Here is a 20,695-nt window from a genome sequence, read left to right as displayed (position 1 = left end):
CTGTAATCCCCGCTACTCGGGAGGCTGAGGCAGGCGAATCGCTTGAACCTCAGAGGTGGAGGTTGTGGTGAGCTGAGATCATGCCATTGCACTCCAGCCTCAGTAACAAGAGCAAAAAAATACGTTTACCTTATACTTGATACACTGTCTAACAGAGAAAAATAGTTCCTTGGAAAGACTCATCAAACAAAGACCTATAGCTTGTGCAAAATAACATCAAATGTACTGCTGAAAGATCACTTTCGCATCAAAATGGTCCCTGACCACCACATTATATAGCAATAGCAATAGACACAGAACATGTCATAATTCTTATCTAGGTTGGGCAGGGGTAGGAGGGAAGGTCTAGAAAATCAGATACTCAAATTTCAGCACATAATTATTCAAATAAAATTTTAATGATTTCAGTTCCTGAAAATGTAGTGTCATTAAAGGTCATTTCCTGCTAAATTTCAAATTACAGATTTGTGGGCCATTCCTGAGCAGAAGCATCATATTCTACTAAATATTCAGCTTATTAACTAAGGTAACTGACAGTATCATGGCAGGAGGTGAGGAGGAACAATGATCAGCTCATAGCTAAGAAAAGGGAAAAAAACAATAACCAAAGCAAAAAACAAAATAGCTACAGATATTAGTAAAATAATAATACAATCCCAAACATCCACCTCTTAAATTACTAGAAAAACAATACCAATAAAGTTATAGCAAATACAGTCTTCACAGATTTGAGTAACTTTATTTGCATTTTATAGTGATTTCTTAAGGCCTATATCCAATGAAACCATTTTAAAAGCTCTATGAGGAGTGGAATTTTAGATGTCTATTACACTTTTCTTTCAAAAGAAAAATGCTTAAATTTCAGAATGAGCAAGATTCACTTTTGTAGGTAGAGGCCCTGCTTCTTCATGATCTTCAGTTTTAGATCTAACAACCACAAGAGAAGAAGCTGGATATTTGTTCAGCTTTTGTTCATTCATAAACTCCAAGTCACCATAGATACTCAGCTTCTGAAAAAGAAAACCAATGTACATTAGTAGTCTGATAATTAGGAACCTCTCCAAGTAAGTCTTCAAATAACAAATTAATTTATAAATGGTTGGTAAAAAAAAAATTCTATAAACAACTTTAAGAAAGAAGAATGCTTTTTCTCAAAGTGTTGTAGATACGTGATTCAGCTCCCAGTGGATGGCCAAAGAAAGCTGTTCCACGTCTCAAGTTAAAATCCTCAGGAGTATAACAACTGAGTATCAATAAAAATAGCTATGGATGCCTTAAGTGATCAAGTCCTTCAACATCTTAGCTCTCCTACCAAGTGGTAAAATAATTTGGTGCAAGTCTTTCTGCTCCTAAATGTTTTAGCTTAACATGTATGGAAAATGACAGATGCTATTTGAAAAGGCTGTGAGAAAAAAGAATATGCATGAAATGTTCTAACACTGATAGAAGGGTCTTCATAAATATATAAAGTTCCTTAATTGTTACTACCATATCCAAGAAGATACTAAAAGAATGAAAGCATAAAACAGAATCACTGCAAATGTCATAAAACTCATTAGAGAATAATGTTAATATCTAACATCTTTTGAGAGTAGGTAGACTTAGATATATGTATGAATGTCTCTGTGTTTTTTGTTTTTTTTTTTTTTAATGAGATGGGGTGTTGCTCTGTTACCCAGGCTGGAGTGCAGTGGTGTGATCATAGCTCACTACAAGGCCTTGAACTCCTGGGCTCAAGTGATTCTCCTGCCTCAGCCTCCTGAGCAGCTAGGACTATAGGCATGCACCACTATGCCCAGCTAATTTTTCTTTCTTTCTTTTTTTTAAATGATGGGGTCTTGCTACGTTGCCTAGGCTGGTCTTAGACTCCTGGCCTCAAGTGATCCTCCTACCTTGGCCTCCCAAAGTGTTGGGATACATGTGTGAGCCACCACGCCTGGCCATATGTATCTCTTAAAGGCAGAAAAGCAAAGTGAAAAGTCTTCACTAATAAGCATAGGCCGGGTGCAGTGGCTCACGCCGGTAATCCCAGCACTTTGGGAGGCTGAGGTGGGCAGATCACTCGAGGTCAGGAGCTCAAGACCAGCCTGGCCAACATGGTGAAACCCTGTCTCTACTAAAAACACAAAAAATTAGCCAGGCATGGTGGTAAGTGCCTGTAATTCCAGCTACTCAGGAGGTTGAGGCACAATAATCACTTGAGCCCGGGAGGCAGAGGTTGCAATGGGCTGAGATCACGCCACTGCCCTCCAGCCTGGGGGACAAAGTGAGACTCTGTCTCAAAAAAAAAAAAGAAATGGTATAGATTCTATTGTTAATCTACTCATACAGCAACAAATCCCTGTATCCAAAAGTTAGAAACTGAAGTGCTGATATCACTGGCAGGGCAACTCACTAGATTATAAAGCAAGAACTACACAGAAGTACCTACTACTGGAAAGGTGTTTTTAAAAGATGCTGAATAAAGAGCACCTTCAAGAATTTATCAAAAGTGATACATGCTATCCTGGCTGGGCATGGTGGCTCAAGCCTGTAATCCCAGCACTTTGGGAGGCTGAGGAAGGCGGATCACCTGAGGTCAGGAGTTCCAGACCAGTCTGGTCAACATAGTGAAACCCCATCTCTACTAAAAATATAGAAATTAGCTGGGTGTGGTGGTGCATGTCTGTAGTCCCTGCCACTAGGGAGGCTGAGGCAGGAGAATCGCTTGAACCCGAGAGGCAGAGGTTTGTAGTGAGCCGAGGTTGCACCACTGTACTCTAGCCTGGGCGATAGAGTGAGACTCCATCTCAAAAAAAAAAAGATGATAAAGTGATACATGCTATAACATGATGAACCTTGAAAATATGCTCAGTGAAAGAGGCCAGTCACAAGAGACTACATATTGGCTATCTAGGACTGGAGGGTGAGATGGGGGTCGGGGTGGTGCAGCTGCTGCTGCTTGGGAGAAAATGGTGAGCAATTACTAAGAGTACAGATTTTCTTTCTGGGCTGATGAAAATGTTCTAAAAGTGACTGTCACGATAGTTGCTTATTCATACATGTTTCAGATGTGTTCTACTGGACTGCTGCCTCAGGGGAACAACTATCCCGCAAGGAGTTGCCCCAGTACCTTAAGCTTTTCCAGTAAGAGAGTAGCTTTAAGACAAGTTCAGACCAGGCGCAGTGGCTCACGCCCGTAATCCCAGCACTTTGAGAGGCCAAGGTAGGTGAATCACTTGAGGTCAGGAGTTCGAGACCAACCTGGCCAACATAGTGAAACTCAATCTCTACTAAAAATACAAAAATAAGCCAGGTGTGGTGGTGTGCACCTGTAGTAGTGCCAGCTATTCAGCAAGCTGAGACACGAGAATCACTTGAACCCGGGAGGTGGAGATTGCAGTGAGCTGAGATCGTGCCATTGCACTCCAGCCTCAGTGACAGAGCGAGACCCTGTCTGGGGGAAAAAAAAAAAAAAAAAAAGTTCAGTGGTTAATAGGTTGGACATGGATCTGATATAGTAGGCCTCCTTAAAACTCAGAATTCACATGTGACCACTGGCTCTGGGGCACTGTGAAAGAAAAATGTTCACAACTCTACCTAACAACATTTAAAGATCTTGAAGCAGCAACCAGGAACTGTCTGATTTTATACATCAACATGAAAGAAGCCACTGAAGGGAGGAAGGAGACTGAGGAGATGCTGGTTAAAGAACACAAAATTTTAGTTAGATGAGAAGAGTATGAAGGTATATGAAAATACTTTGTAAATTTTAAAGACTATACAAGTGTTAGTTATCACCATTATCCTGTCCCAGTTTCTAGGTACCTACATCAATTATATCACCTTAATAAAAATATTAAGTATAATATCTTAATCATTTTTCATGTGCAAATCATATATTTAAACATCTTTATAGTCTATTAGGATAAAACAGTTGTTCAAGCACCATATTAGGCACATGCCAATGGCTTATTATTATATTCTAATTTCTGTCTCTTCTTTTCTCTCTTTTCCTATGGCACTTTGGAGGTATAAGAAAACTAAAATTTATTTCAGCAGGATTAGATGTTGACAGCCATTATTATTCTATATTTAGTTATATAAATACTTTTCTGTTCTTGAAAGCTAAGCTGAATAATCAAATTATAGCCTTTCCCCCAAACAAAAATCCTTTACCTTAACAGTTACATTTTTTGGGCCAGTTAAATTTTAATTACCAAGGAAGTCACAATGTCTTCTATCTCTTATGGGGTTAGATACCAGAATATAACAACTCAAAATCAAACACTCCAGCATTTCTCCTCTCCCTCTCCCTCCCTCTCTCCTCTCTCCTCTTTTCTTTTCTTTTTTCTTTTGAGACTCAGGGTCTTGTTCTGTCACCAGGCTGGAATACAGTGGCACAATCCTGGTTCATTGCAGCCTCAACCTTCTGGGCTCAAGTGATCCTCCCACCTCAGCCTCCTGAGTAGCTGGGATCATGGGCACACACCACCATACCCAGATAATTTTTATAATTTTTTCGCAGAGACAGGATCTCATCATGTTGCACACGCTGTTCTCACACTCTTGAGCTCAAGTGATCCACCTGCTTAGCCTTCCCAAAGTGCTGGGATTAGATGCATGAGCACCACACCTGGCCCAGCCTTGCTGCTTCTAAAGCAGCACTGCTCCTTAATATTGTGGTAATTAATTTAAACTATTAAATGGTTCTACAAATCTTCTCTCCGGCTGGATATGGTGGCTCATGCCTGTAATCCCAACACTTTGGGAGGCAGAGGTGGACAGGTCACTTGAGATCAGGAGTTCAGGACCAGCCTGGTCAATATGGTGAAACCCCATCTCTACTGAAAATACAAAAATTGGCTGGGCATGGTGGCGCGTGCCTATAGTCCCAGCTACTCAGGAGGCTGAGGCAGAAGAATCACTTGAACCCAGGAGGCGGAGGCTGCAGTGAGCCAAGATCCTGGCCACTGCACTCTAGCCTGGGCGACAGAGTGAGACTGTGCCCAAAAAAAAAAAAAAAGGCGGGGCACAGTGGCTCACGCCTGTAATCCCAGCACTTTGGGAGGCTGAGGCAGGTGGATCATGAGCTCAGGAGATCGAGACCACGGTCTCTACTAAAAAATACAAAAAAATTAGCCAGATGTGGTGGCGGGCGCCTGTAGTCCCAGCTACTCAGAAGGCTGAGGCAAGAGAGTGGCATGAACCCGGGAGGCGGAGCTTGCAGTGAGCCAAGATCGTGCCACTGCACTCTAGCCTGGGTGACAGAGTAAGACCCCATCTCAAAAAAAAAAAAAAAGTCTTCTTTCCCATATATCCCCTTAGAAACTGATGTCAACAGGTCTTTTCAGTCTTAAGAGAGTCAGAAAGACACACTTTTCTCAAGTCAGTCAACATATATGTCACCACGGTAGTTAGCATCACAGAAAGCTGCAAACAACAATTCTTGTGTTACAAACCTGTAATTTTTATGTGTGCCAACCTCTACCACATGAAAACCACCACATCTTCTCTCTTTCTATTAGCATAGAGGCCTTGTTTTTCCAGCTAAACAAATAAGGTGTTTAAAATGATATCTCACAGAGCTCAGTCTTCAAATGGTCTAAGGGTTAGAATTAAATTTACCTCAGAGGGAACATACTGCTCCACAGCTGTAGCAACAGTGGCACAACAAATCCAAAGCAATACCATCACCGAGAGGACAAGAGTTGTAGTTAAAATCCACCCAGAGTTACTGGAAAAAAAAATCAACAATTAGTTATATTAAAATTTTGTTAAGAAACAGGAGATTCTTAGTCAATCAACCTATGTACTTAGCTCAACAGTACAATTAAAACTTTGTTGATTATCTTTGAAACTATTAAAAAACATACTTACAGAAGGAAATATTATACTAATAGCTATTACATTAGGTTGGCATAAAGTCTTTTTCCTCTACTTCTAATATTTCTGTAACATGGCTGTATCACTTTTGTAATAATAATAAAATCAGATATACTTGACTTTCTGCTGAATATATAAGGCAAGTGAAAGTGTCCTGTAAATTGTACACTGTTGTACAAATGTCATATATTATTTTACAAATTATTATACTTGCTTTAAGAAAACCAATATACCACAAAGTTAAGGTATAGTCTAGGTATATTTTAAATGATCATTTGTTTTATAAAAGAAATCACAACAGGCTTCCAGAAGTCAGTTTCCCTAGAATACTTCACATATTTAATTTGCCATAATTTACTTATACTTCAATTTAAAAGAGCACATCTATTGTAAGGCATTCTGTAACCATTACAGCATATCTCAGTAAAGAGATAGTTATATTTTCCTTATCATTAAAATATCTTAAGATAGAAGGCCAGTTATGAGAATCAGCAATTAGAGGTTTTTTATTTATTTTTAATTTTTATAGAGACAAGCTCTCACTATATTGCCCAGGCTGGCCTTGCACTCATGGGCACAAGCCATTCTCCCACCTGAAGTTTTTTTCATAATTGACCTATTAAGATTCAAAGAACAGGAAAAAGTCAAGCCATTTTTAAATAATTAAAAGTCTAACTCTGACAAACTGTGTAACACAGATAGTCCCTAATTTTCACATCTCTGCTCATCCAACACTGCCTAATAAGAGATCTATACTTACCACACTAACCACTCACTTGATAGTTTGGCAAGACTTGAACACGCAGTAAGCACAGTCATTGTCTGCCAGCAAAAGAGGGGGACTTTGGAGAATGTATTGTATCTAAAAGTAGGGAACTCCTATATGATGCTTTAAGTATCCCAATTTAGAAAGATAATAGAGTAAAACACATTTTTAATGAAAAAAATACCCAATTTCCTCTCCATGTTCCAGCCCTGAGTTAAGGAATTTACCACAAAATGACGGTATATTTGATATCTGGATTCCAGTAGCAACTACCTAAGCCAGAAAACTGGAGTTCATCCCTTCAATCTCCAGAACAAAACAATGACTAGATCCTATAGATTTTCAACTGTCTCCATTATCTCCTGTTCTTGTCTACTGCCCTAATTCAGGCTTCATAATTTCTTCCCTGATTTACCAAAGTTCTCCAACCTATCCTTCACATAGAAGCCTCTTCTTGACACTAATGTTATGTTCCTGCTTCTCTCTATTCCTGTTTTCCCAGTTCAGTCAAATTTCTGACTCTCCTTATCCTCCATATATAGTAATGTACCCTATACACATTGAGCAGGAGGCCGGTATATCTGAAAAAAAATATTTAAGTAAATCTTTTGCTACAACTAGCAAAAATTTTACTCATTACTCAAGAGATTTCTATCTCGCCTGTCAATCCTCCCCTTGAAACCTCCAGTAGACTTAAATACAGTCTTTATATGCTGTGTATGAGACATGTGTAGGAGTGTGTATATGTATAGCAATCATTATTGTCCACGTCTGTCTAGACCTGAGAACTCCTGACATCTTTTCTAGGTCTCAACTCCCTAGCACAGTGCCTGGCTCTTCAAAAAGAAATACAAGTGAAGAAAGAGTGACCTCAATTTCCTTTCTGGAGATAATGGTGTCTCTTTAACAGCTACGATCAGATTCCAATAACTGGCTGAGTGATTCTGTATGTAATCATGGAAAAATCATGACACTTTAGGAAGTAAATAGTTACAGCAGAATAGGATGAGCAGAAGATGTATAATTAGAAAAATTAGGTTTGAATTCTAACATAGTGACTGTATAACCTTGGGAGTAGTCAATTCACCTCGCTAAATTACCACCTATTTATCACAGGGTATTGTTCTAAAAGTCAAATGGGATCACTGAAGGGGAAAAAGCATTTTAAAAAAGAACACTTAAAAAAAAATTTTGAGACAGTCTCGCTCTATCACTCAGGCAGTGCAGTGGCATGATCATAGCTCACTGCAGCCTTGACTTCCCCGGCTCAAGTGATTCTCCCACCTCAGCCTCTTGATAGCTGGGACTACAGGCGTGTGCCACCATGCCCAGCTAATTTTTATTTTTTGTAGAGATGGATGGGGTCTCACTATGTTACCCAAACTGATTTTGAACCTCTGGGCTCAAGTGATCCTCCCGACTTGGCCTTCCAAAGTGCTGGGATTACATGCATGAGCCACCGCACTTGGCCAAAATCATAATTTTTATGATATATAAAATCATAAAAATATAGGATCCTATTATAATCTACATTTGGGCACAAAAACTTTTTTTTTTTTTTTTGAGACAGAGTCTCATTCTGTCGCCCAGGCTGGAGTGTAGTGGCGCGATCTCGGTTCACTGCAACCTCCACCCTCTGAGTTCAAGCGATTCTCCTCCTGCCTTGGCCTCCCGAGTACCTGGGATTACAGGCGCCTGCTACTGCAACTGGCTAATTTTTGTTGTATTTTTAGTAGAGACGGGGTTTCACCATCTTGGGCAGGCTGCTCTTGAACTCCTGACCTCGTGATCAAAGTGCTGGGATTACAGGCGTGAGCCACCGCACCTGGCCAAAAACTTCTAAGAAATACATTTCTAGTTACAAAGTTAGCTGTTTCACAAAATCACTTTTAAAGTGTTAGATTTAAAAAAAAAAAAAAAAAAAACATAGAATATAATGACAAAATGTTAAAGGTCAATAAATCACCAATAATATGCCAGGTAGTACAGTACTGAGAACTGTAATTTAAGATTAATTATTTAGGTTTCACAGAACTATCAAACTGCAACAAACATCCTAAATACTGGAAAGAGAAAAACTGCCCTTTGTTGGACAAGCTCAAAACCAGGTTTAGAAATGAAAGGATAAAATTTAAAGTTTAATCCTTGTTTTCTCATACAGTCTTTTAAACATTTTGCCTAGTAAAAGGTATTAATTTGTAAGGTCCACCTAACTCTAATGATACATGATAACACCTCTCAAGAAACTGTTTCTATAAGAAATTACAGGGAGCATGTGGTTTGGACTACTGAAGTTTTATACTTGAGATGGAACAGTCCACTAGAATGAACACACTATAAAGCAATACCACTCACTGAAATGCTTGGCCTGGTATCTGACACAGAGTAGGTAATAGTCAATAAGTGACATGGCCCACTAGCTTTCTCTTTTTCCTTTTTTTGTGGGGGATGGGGAGGAGTAAAATGTGGGGGAGGGATCATATCTGAATTCCTTGGAGAAGAGGAAACATGCACACTTTGATAAAACCTGCCTCTCACCCTCATAAGGCTTGATATTTTTTCCTAGGAGGGCATATGGTACCCACTGCTCTCACTTGCCCACTTTACCATTACCCTTAAAAACTCTTGGCACAGAGCTGATACTCCTTAGTATAGAATACAAAGCCCTTCTTAATCTAGAGTCCTTATCCAGCTCTTCTAGCCTCAAATCTGGCCATGCAGATAAAAACAAAAACAAAAATCTGATCCTTAAACCACTCAAACTTTTTTATTTTATTTTGTTTTATTTTATTTTTTGAGACAGAGTCTCTGTCACCTAGGCTAGAGTGCAGTGGTGCAATCTCAGCTCACTGAAACCTCTGCCTCCCAGGTTCAAGCCATTCTCCTGCCTCATCCTCCTGAGTATCTGGGATGACAGGCATGCGCCACCACGCCCAGCTAATTTTTGGATTTTCAGTCGAGATGGGGTTTCGCCATGTTGGCCAGGCTGGTCTTGAACTCCTGATCTCAGGTGATCCACCTGCGTTGGCCTTCCAAACTGCTGGGATTACAGGCGTGAGCCACCGTGCCTGGCCTCAGACATATGTGAAATTAAAGCTTAATTTAAATGTGTGGAGAAGCACATTCAACATAAATCAAGAGATTCTTTTTTTTTTTGAGACGAAGTCTCGCTCTATCACCCAGGCTGGAGTGCAGTGGCCGGATCTCAGATCACTGCAAGCTCCGCCTCCCGGGTTCACGCCATTCTCCTGCCTCAGCTTCCCGAGTAGCTAGGACTACAGGCGCCCGCCACCTTGTCCGGCTAGCTTTTTGTATTTTTTTTTAGTTGAGATGGGGTTTCACTGTGTTAGCCAGGATGGTCTCGATCTCCTGACCTCGTGATCCGCCCATCTCGGCCTCCCAAAGTGCTGGAATTATAGGCTTGAGCCACGGCGCCTGGCCAAATCAAGAGATTCTAACAAGAATGCTCCTGTACTGTGAAAAAAAACTACCTGCCTGGGTTTTATTCAAGTAGTATGCCTATAACCTTTTAAACACACTAAAGTATCTAACGTACAACCTCGGAAGGGAAAAAGTAAAAAGGTTTACTTTTGAGGTGCTAATTTTAAAATAATAAAAAGTAATGTATCTCTCTGATACAAGCCAGATTTTATCTGTTATACACACAATAAAGAGGAATACATACAGAGAGAGGCATCTTAAAAAGCCATCACTTTCTCCATCTTCAAGAAAATTCTTGTGTGCTTGTGAATTTCTCATTTGCAGATCTGCTGAAATAGTAAGGTATGAGTTTATTATACCCTACATCCCAAAACCTAGTCTCACATGACTACTTCTAGACATACACACTTTACAGATATCCAATTGTTTTTGTTTGTGTCATCTGATGCATTTTATAGTATGTATCAGTTTCTCTAGCACATCAAAACCAAACGAATATTCTACCGCATTATGAGTTTCCTGTTTTATTTTTAAATTCTTATTGGCATTGATGCTTTCTGCTTAATTACATGTGAGCTTGGATTTGGTTTATTCTAATCTAATTAAAGTTACAGATGGTCTTATGTTATGTGCTATCATTATCTACCCACTCCCACCTACCAAAATAATTAGAAGGCTAATTAAATCGTATCTAAAATAAGGTATGAGTAAATTTTACAAGGTAAGCTCTGCTTTAGTTTGATGTTTTACGTTCTTATGAGTCAAAATTCACTTCTAACATGGAAATAAAAATAGAATGGGGACTCATACTTTGGTATTTTTCATTATTTGGTCAATTTATTGGGAAATACCAGAATAGTTGATTAGTTCATGCTCAAAACATCCTTTGAAGCAAACTAAATGTTTTTAGAATAGTGATTCTCAAAGTGTGGCCCCCAGGCCAGCAGCATCAGCAAAATCTGGAACTTGTGAGAAAAAGAAATTCTCAGATCTTCTCCCAGACCTAGTAAATTAGAAACTCTGGAGGTGGGGCCCAGCAATCTGTGTTTGAACAAGCTCTCCAAACTCTAACATACATGAAAGTTTGAGAACCACTGTTTTAGAAATTATCTGTTTATGTTCCATCAGTGGAAAAAAAAAAACACAACCAACTCTACTACAACCAGATTTGACTGCTAATGTTTTTATCTAAGCTACTTAAAATAAAACTTACAAGACATTTTGCTTAGAGATGATTCTCTCAAATTTGTAGACTCCTGCTCCAAATGTGGTGCATACTGGATTTCTGGCTTAGACTAAAATAATAATGAAAGCAATTAAGTCATTTGTACTTCTTTAGCTTTTTTTCAGTAACAAGTTCTAAAACAAATCATCTATTTAAACATTTAAATTGAGAAAGAGTAACAGAAATACTATATAAAAAATAAAACACGTTAACCACAATATATTTTAATTGTACTTCCTAAACATCAGAACCAGTGCCTTGCAAAGAAACAGATTTCTGGCAGATTTATGTTAGTTTAACTTCCTGACAATATTTTTTTTTTTTAAGGGAGAGAGGGACAAATCATGACATACTACATTAAATACTATACCTTGCAGAAATGAGTTCTAATTTTAGTTGATCAGGAATAATTTATCAGACTGCCAAAACTTTTGGCTAAACACATATTATCTCTATTTCTTCTCATATGAAACATTCCATTATTCCCTAGGTATGAGGAATCCATAAATTACAGCCAAACACTCCATACTTTACATTTTCTGTATAGTTCTGATCCTCTAGAATGGGGGTTTCTCCATCCCAGTTATGCTGAAATTCACACAGACTTTAGAGAGACACAGAGCTAATCTATCTAATGAGAAATGAATGAAGGCTTCACTCTGAGAGTCAACTTATGCTTTGACGTAATAGCTTTAGGACATAGAACTTGTTCATGAATTTAAAGAGAAAATTCCTGCATTTTACTTATTACCAAATTAAGCAGAGGGGACCCAAGGTTCAGGGTAGTGCTAAAAATCACATACCAGCCATACATTAAGTCACTTACTTAGCTACAGTACTTAAAAGGTTGATTTTATTACCCAAGAGGAAGACACAACATAAACTCTGTTGACTGGTAAATTTGAGGAATTCAACTACTGAATTAAAAGCATGGTAGGGTAGTATATGGGCCTTGGTGCTAAAGTGTCCTGGGTTTTAAGCTTAATTCTGTTACTTATCAGCAGTGCAACTGCAACAAGTTACTCTCACCTTCCTCATCAATAAGATAGGAATAATACAACCTCATTAAGTTCTTTGAAAATCTGAGATAATATATCTAGTACAATATAACCTCCAGGGAATAACAGTTATTATCACATGGTAAATGATGAGATAGGAGACATTATCTCTCTAGGCAAAACACTTCTTCAAGAAGTTCTAAGAGTTATGAGTAAAAGCACTATAAAAAACTAAAAATTATGTCATATTATTTTTATCTGATATCCATATGTAATCATATATGGCTACTGTTTACGTTAAAAGTATATTAATTATTATCTTTCATATTTAAAGATTTCATTTTATCAATTTAAGCGCCATAAAATTTAAAAGACTCAGAGTTCTGGTTAGATAAAAACTAATGGGCTTTAGATAAGGCTTTTAATGGGCAAAGGGAAGAGTAATCAAACTGATGTCCAATATTTTAATGTAGGGCCAAATAAGTAATTCTTACTTGATGATAAGTATTTTTAAGTGACTGAGTATGGTTCTATGCTGAAACACTCATTTAAAACATATACATTTACTGTTGTTGGTATTTAGATGAATCCATGAAGCACTGTTGTCACCTGGAATATGACTATTTTTCCATCATCAGCTTGAAGATAAAAAGTCCATGAAGAGGTTATGAAGCTCTGTGCAGAGTCCATCATGTCACTCCAGAATGACCTCACCAGAGTTAGAGGAAAGAGTAGGTGCATTTTTGGCATCAGGGACATAAGCTAAAAATAAAATAGATAATGAGAAATGCATTATTTTTTATATATGTATATTCAAGAGAACAACATAATCAAGATTACTCAAATCCTTAATGGGACAGGATACAAACAATTAAATACATCTACCATAATCTAATCGCATTAAACTCTTAGTTATCTATGCAAATTATGGTAAAGCTTAAAAACCAAGGCTACTTTAATTTGCCACCAAACACACTTACTAGCTACCTGTCACCTCTATCAGAATAACAGGCTTTTGAATTAAGTCCAAAAATAAGAAGACTCTTAAGATGTAACTAAACAAGGACCAGCAAGGCCTCAAGAGTAGAACAGGAAGGGACAAATCATATCATTCTCATCTTTAATGTTTTCATCGAGAATAAATCATGCTATAATGTACATCAATGGAAAAGGGGAAGGAAAAAATCAATCAGAAGAATATATACATAAAATTGTAGACATCTGACAACAGGGCAGGGTGAAGGGAGTATTTATGGGCTGAGTATATGTGGTAAGCTACTGATAAGATTTTAATGGTCCGGCATGGTGGCTCACGCCTGTAATCCTAGCACTTTGGGAGGCTGAGGCGGGTGGATCACGATGTCAAGAGATTGAGACTATCTGGGCAACATGGTCAAACCCGACCTCTACTAAAAATACAAAAATTAGCTAGGCGTGGTGGCGCACGTCTGTAGTCCCACTGTAGTCCCAGCTACTCAGGAGGCTGAGGCAGGAGAATCCCTTAAACCAGGGAGGTGGAGGCTGCTGTGAGCCAAGATCACGCCACTGCACTCCAGCCTGGTGACAGAGCGAGACTCCATCTCAAAAAAAAAAAAGGATTTTGACAAATGATGTCATCTTTCCTCCTCCAATTCTGACTTCTTGACTTCTTTAGCAGCACTGGGCCCCTCTAAAGCACAAGAGTGGGATGCCATTTACTAAACTCTAGGGATAGCTTTGGTTCTACTTTGTTTTTTTATTTTTTTTATTTTTTTATTTTTGAGACAGTGTCTCGCTCTGTCACCCAGTCTGGAGTGCAGTGGTATCTATGGTAGCACTTGAGCCCAGAAGCGTGAGGCCAGACCGGGTAATATAGTGAGATCCCCATCTCTAAAACACATAAAAATAAAAAATGCATATACCTCTTAACTCAGCAATTCTAGCCCTACGATTTTATTCTACAAGTATACTCACAAATGTGCAAAATAGATATTATTTACAAAATAAAAAGATTAGGAACAACTTACATGTTCACAAATAAGGAACTGCCTAAATAAATTATAATATATCTACACAGAATATTATGTACTAGAAAAAAATTACAAGCTCTTTATGTATACTTATATTTATAAAATACATGTGCACATCCTTGTATATGCATAACGTATCTGTGTACTAGTAACCTTGGCTACATGTATGAGGGAAAACTGAGTGGCTGAGAGACAGGGGTGGGAGACTTTTCACTATATGTATACTCTTTTTATCTTTTGGGTTTGTATATGTGACTATTTCCTGTGCAAAAATTAAGAAACTTTTCCCAGTATGTCTGGAGAATCGAGTATGAAATTCCCTTGTCAGGAATTTTAAGCAATGGCATTGGAGAAGTAATCAGGAGCTAGGTTGTGATAAACAGTTTGGACTTAAATCTACATGTAATTGGGAGCTACTGATTATATAAGACAGGAGAATAGCATGATGAAATTTAGAAAAAAAAATCTGGACACAGTAAAGGATGGAGTTAGAAAGGGTTAAATTAGAAAAACAGTTTGGAAGTTAACTTAAAAATACAGATAAGAAATGATGATAATCTGAGTTAAGGCAATGGCAACTGTGCAATGGAAGTTGGGATGGAGAAAAAGAACTCTGAAATAATTCCTCTGAGCCTTGGTTTTTTCATATGTAAAATGAGGATAATATATTCACTGGAATGTGGGAAGAAACAAAGTAAGATTATGAATGTAGGCATAACTTTTAATAGTAAAGCATTATATAAATGCAATTATTCAACTGACTTTTTTATTTGCAAACTAATTTTGTTTGCTGAAAGTCCAATATAAAATATAACACTAAAATAGGATTGAGTGGGTGATAAACACTTCAAGCAACACAAGTCAGTGCCATCTAAGCAGGCTAGTTTGAAAGGCAGTATTGTTTCGTACTTGTTCTTGTCTCAGTTCAGCGAATGGCAGCTGATTCTGGCAACCAAGATGGCAAGCATATTGTTCATCAGATTGGGAATATGCTTCTGTACATGCTGTAAGAGAAAAATAGTCAAATTACAAGAAACAAAAGGGAAAGGGAAAGAGGAAAGAAAAGGATTTGATATTTTATTTAAAAAATTCTTATACTTAAAAAAGATTTCATCAATGTCAATTTCCAAATTTGGTAACATAGTAGTAGGAAATGTATCTTTAACAGAACTCCATATTGTCTCTGTCCTACAAGTCAAATGTTTTAGATACAAATTTATTAATTATACACCCAGGCTCTGGCCACATGATGACATTCACATAAGAGGACCCTTGCAGCTAAGGCTTGTGTAGTAGAAAATGCACTGGATTGGCATCCTGAAGATACCACTCAAAAAGTTTTAGTTCCATCATTTGTTGGTGTGTGTGACCTGGGCTGAGCAGTTTAACCTCTGACTATTGATTTCTATATATCTAAAACAGAAATAACACAACCCACTACATAGGGTTGAATGAAATAATATATTTTAATGATTTATACAAATATACCGTATTACTGTTAAGAACTAGATCACTCAGTTAAGAAGTAAGGGTATACACGTGGCAAGAGAAAAATAAAACAATCAGCCTAACATCTGAAAGTCTAAGAAAATTGAACTAGGCTGGGTGTGGTGGCTCACGCCTGTAATCCCAGCACTTTGGGAGGCTGAGATGGGCGAATCACGAGGTCAGGAGATCGAGACCATCCTAGCTAACACGGTGAAACCCCGTCTCTACTAAAAATACAAAAAAAAATTAGCCAGGTGTGGTGGCGGGCGCCTGTAGTCCCAGCTACATGGGAGGCTGAGGCAGGAGAATGGCGTGAATCCGGGGGGGGCAGAGCTTGAAGTGAGCTGAGATCACGCCACTGCACTCCAGCCTGGGGACAGAGAGAGACTCTGTCTCAAAAAAAAAAGAAAATTGAACTAGAAAATGTTCTATAGCAGATGATTCTAATGTTAAAATAGGTCTCTACCAGATATACTGTCATTTAGTTCATTAAATCTATTTCCTTCTTGTGATATAACATTTTACCACTATACCAATTCCATTTTTTCCCAACTCAGTAATGCATTTGTAATACACTTCTCAGAAGTGCTAGATAATAAACTGGACAGCATTATGCATATATAAAGATCATCAGTTATGAGACTGAGCCGCAAAAATACAGTTACGATATCAAAGAAGTGATATGTGAGTTATGGCATAGTGATAGGGGAAAAGGTGCCTCCTTCTACGCTAAAAACAGTGTAATGAATGGAGAACACTCCATTATAGTTATTTAAAAAGTTAAACGTCAATTGTGTCCTGACTGCAGATTTCTTTTATTAAACAGACTGCTTTTAGCAAAAAGAAAAGTGGTTTAACAGATGACAAAGCCTCTGGCTACTTATTTTAATGGCCTGACCAATGAAGAATATGCTATTAAATACTGAGTCAAAGGCCTGATTCAGTAAAAAACTTGGAGATAAGTCAATGAACTTATGATTGAAAGGTTTAGGAAAATTATACTATTTGTGAAAAGGTAGTAATGAATTGTGAGTAGGGTAATTATACTGCATTTGTCTGACAGAAAGTTGGTTAAACAAAGGTGTCCTATTCACAGCAGAAAATAAACACTGTCTCAACAAACAGATGAAATTTAAAGCCCGTGAAATTTCTAGCAGCAGCTACGAAAACTCTTAAATCCATAATAATTACCGTATGTTAGATGACTAGTTTCAAGTGTGCTTGCCATTTCCTAAGGAAAATACTTTAAAAGGTTATCACAAAGAAAACAACAGTGTTACATACAGCTGATGTCGTTAGCATAGCATCTTACCAGATTCACATTCCAATTTAGTTCGATTTAAGTCAATTCCATCATCCACAAACTGACAAATTGAAAACAGCCTGCAACCTCTCTGACATGCGTACAATTCCTCTTCCTAGGGAGTTCAAGAACAGGAAGGGTTACCAAAAAATAGTATTTTTTTTCCTCAGGGGAAAATGGGTTAGGAAGAAAGCAGTTAGTAACGTTTATTACAAATCATCCTATAAGTTTCACAACTGAAAGAAAAAATTATAGGAGCCAGTTGATACTCAAGACCTTCGCCATACAGAGGTTTTAGTTCCTTATTTTAAAAGTGATACCAAGAAAAAAGCCTAGTAGGTAAAACCACCACCCTTTTTCCATTTTCTTTGGTTACAATCTGTGAGGGAGAAATTAAAAATAAAAATAATAGTGACATGGCAGGTGCAGTGGCTCACACCTGTAATCCCAGGGCTTTGGGAAGCTGAGGCAGGAGGACTGCTTGAGGCCAACAGTTTGAGGCCAGCCTGGACAATACAGCGAGATCCCGTCTGTACCAAAACAAACACACACACAAAAATAACTGGGTATGGTGGTGCACACTTGTAGTCCTAGTACTCAGTAGGCTGAGGTATGAGGATTGTTTGAGCCCAGGAGTTTGAGGGTACAGTGAGCTATAATCACACCACTGCACTCCAGCTTGGGGTACAAAGTGAGGTCCTGTTGCTTAAAAAACAACAACAAAACAACAACAAAAAATACAACGGTGATATAACTAGAACTTCAACAGTGATAGAAAGGAGTAAGCAAGTACCCTAGGACCAATGGCATACTTCTGTGACATCCATGTTTATATGAATTACCAGGCTTATCAGGAAAAGTATCAGACTAGCTTCACATGGCAAATGGTGACACGAGGGCCTGATAAAGTAAGGTATATATCTATAAAAATGTTTATATGAAAGGACTTTTAAAAACTGGGCTTAGGTCGGGCGCGGTGGCTCACGCCTGTAATCCCAGCATTTTGGGAGGCCGAGGTGGGTAGATCACAAGGTCAGGAGATCGAGACCATCCTGGCTAACACGGTGAAACCCTGTCTCTACTAAAAATACAAAAAATTAGCCGGGCATGGTGGCGGGTGCCTGTAGTCCCAGCTACTCGGGAGGCTGAGGCAGGGGAATGGCGTGAACCCAGGAGGCAGAGCTTGCAGGGAGCTGAGATCGCGCCACTGCACTCCAGTCTGAGAGACACAGCGAGATTCCGTCTCAAAAAAAAAAGTTGGGCTTACATTAAATGAAAACACTGGAGCAACAGTGTGTTGTATGGGAAAGGACACTGCAATCAGCCAGACCTAGATCAAACCTTTTGGGTGAGTGCATAAGTTATTTTACCTAAGAATCTCAGGTTTCTCATCAAAAAAGGAGAGAACAGCCATTATCTCCAAATTCCTCAATAATTTGGAAGCTATTTCCAGCACAGTGCCTGGGATGTAGAAGGTTATTAATAAATGGTTATAGTGTTAATAGATTTCTAAAATAGAAAACAATTACAGGCATCAATGTATATGTGTGAAAGTTCAAGATAGGATGGACATCTAATTCTTCATTACTGTAAAATATTAACTGCTTAATATGACTAATGTCTTCAGCAGATTTTTCTTTGATAAAATAAAAGTATTTTTAAAAAGCTATTGCATATGGGGGAGCCCTTCAACTTACTGTGTGATATACTGTGTACAAACTGGCAGACACCTAATAAGGAAATAGCACGTGCATATGCCAGTTAGCAACCAATGGAATACAAGGTATGTACTTCTTTCCAGCAAAAGGATTAGTAAAATTTATGCAGCAGCAACAATCCATCAAGAAGAAATGGCTGCAGTCTAATATTAAATATACTTTATCATACAGCTTTGAAGGTAGCACACTTTTGGACCTCAGTTCCAGCTGCATTTATTGTTAAGAGAAATTGAAAGAATTATAAAAATTAAGATAAATTTCATATCTGAGTAGCTTTTGCAGGCTTTGTAAAACAATTAAAGATTTATTTTATGTCTTTGGAGCACTATATATTTCCTTATGCTGCACAGAGGAAACATAAGCTCATTAGTATGAGCTATATCACATGCCATTTCATTCTTAGATATGCTTTCCTTTGTTAAAGAAACCTAGTAAGTCATCCAGTACCAATTTCAGAAAACCATATGGCATGGGAAAAAGAGACTAGGTTTCAGGAATCAGCCCTGGTTTGAAGTTCAGACTTGCCACTTATTCTGTACAACCTTTGGCAAGTTACTTAATCTAATTCCTCAGTTGTAAAATAAGGACAATACTCTTACATCAATCCTAACTATTATTTATTCCTTTATTTTCTACTGCCTGTATAATTGTAGAGTGTCAATCTTCACTATTAGGATAATTATATATTTATATCTACAATAGCATTACTATTATGTAGTACTATCTAATAGACAGACACATTTAATGAGCATCTACAATGTGCCAGGCACTATGTTAAGACTTAACATATTATGCAACATCTGGTATGGGGCTGGCACTCAACTGGTAGCTATTAAGAATCATTATCTTTATTCTAAGTATTCCATGTTATATATACAAAAATAATGATTTCAAGTAAATATTTCATGCCCTATTTATCCCAAATGACTGGCAAGCTTATATAACATATATCTCCTCTGATTTAGGACACAATAAATGGTGCTTCCACCATAGGAAATACCAGCTAAATTCATAATTAGAAGGTCCCTCAATGGTACTATTTAGGCCAGGCACCGTGGCTCATGCATGTAATCCCAACACTTTGGGAGGCCGAGACATAAAGATCCATTCAGTCCAAGAGTTTGAGACCAGCCTAGGCAACAGAGCAAGACTCTGTTTCAATTATTTTAAATTAAAAAAAAAAAAATAGAAGTTAAGTCATCAGCAAGGACAAACAGTAATCAAGGAGCTGGGAATAAAACCAGGTTTGTATGGTTCTAGAGACCACACTCCATTAATAAATGACCAGGCTGGCTCTAATTAGCTTTTTTATTAACATGATTTATGTCTCTTGTTTTTTCATCCGAGATAAATTATGCAATTGCATTTCTGTAGATAAAAGATAGAATAATTTAAAAATAACTACTTACAAACAGGTATTCTACTTTCTTGCAACAAATAATTAGTTCTCAAAAAGTGTCATTAAAATGAGATTTCTTTTTTTTTCTTTTTGAGATGCAGTCTTGCTCTGTCCCCCAGGCTGAAGTGAAGTGGTGCAACCTTGGCTCACTGCAACCTCTACCGCCCAGGTTCCAGCGGTTCTCCTGCCTCAGCCTCCTGAGTAGCTGGAATTATAAGCATGTGCCATGCCCAGTTAATTTTTGTATTTTCGTAGAGACGGGGTTTCACCATGTTGGTCAGGCTGATCTTGAACTCCTGACCACCCATGATCCACCCGCCTTGGCCTCCCAAACTGCTGGGATTACAGGCATGAGCCACCACGCCCAGCCTAAAACGAGATTTCTATCTTGTTTTTCAAATTCTATGTGAGTTTGAAAATTCATCTAATTTCTTACAACACACGAAGCTTTTTCCTGGAGCACAAAGCACAGAGGAGAGCCAA

General features: G+C 38.1%; 1 protein-coding gene across 2 annotated transcripts in view; it reads right to left on the bottom strand.

Moving 5' to 3' along the window:
- Nucleotides 1–376: 376 nt before the first annotated feature.
- The window catches only part of TMEM59 (transmembrane protein 59), a 23,607-nt gene continuing 3,288 nt past the window's right edge, over nucleotides 377–20,695 (bottom strand). The window contains exons 2-8 of one of the 2 annotated variants that reach the window (XM_023188016.1): nucleotides 17,105–17,210; nucleotides 15,214–15,308; nucleotides 12,905–13,057; nucleotides 11,286–11,367; nucleotides 10,317–10,401; nucleotides 5,608–5,716; nucleotides 377–1,010 (exon numbers count right to left, since the gene is read on the bottom strand). In XM_023188016.1, coding sequence (XP_023043784.1) covers nucleotides 855–1,010; nucleotides 5,608–5,716; nucleotides 10,317–10,401; nucleotides 11,286–11,367; nucleotides 12,905–13,057; nucleotides 15,214–15,308; nucleotides 17,105–17,210 — 786 coding nt within the window. In that variant the 3' untranslated portion in view covers nucleotides 377–854. The remainder of the gene's footprint in view (nucleotides 1,011–5,607; nucleotides 5,717–10,316; nucleotides 10,402–11,285; nucleotides 11,368–12,904; nucleotides 13,058–15,213; nucleotides 15,309–17,104; nucleotides 17,211–20,695) is intronic. The other variant, XM_023188023.1, reaches the window with a different exon arrangement.

The sequence above is a fragment of the Piliocolobus tephrosceles genome, chromosome 1, assembly GCF_002776525.5.
Source record: "Piliocolobus tephrosceles isolate RC106 chromosome 1, ASM277652v3, whole genome shotgun sequence".
In the NCBI taxonomy this organism is placed as follows: Eukaryota; Metazoa; Chordata; class Mammalia; order Primates; family Cercopithecidae; genus Piliocolobus; species Piliocolobus tephrosceles.
Note: the sequence above shows the minus strand (reverse complement) of the source record. Positions and strands in the feature narration are given on the sequence as shown.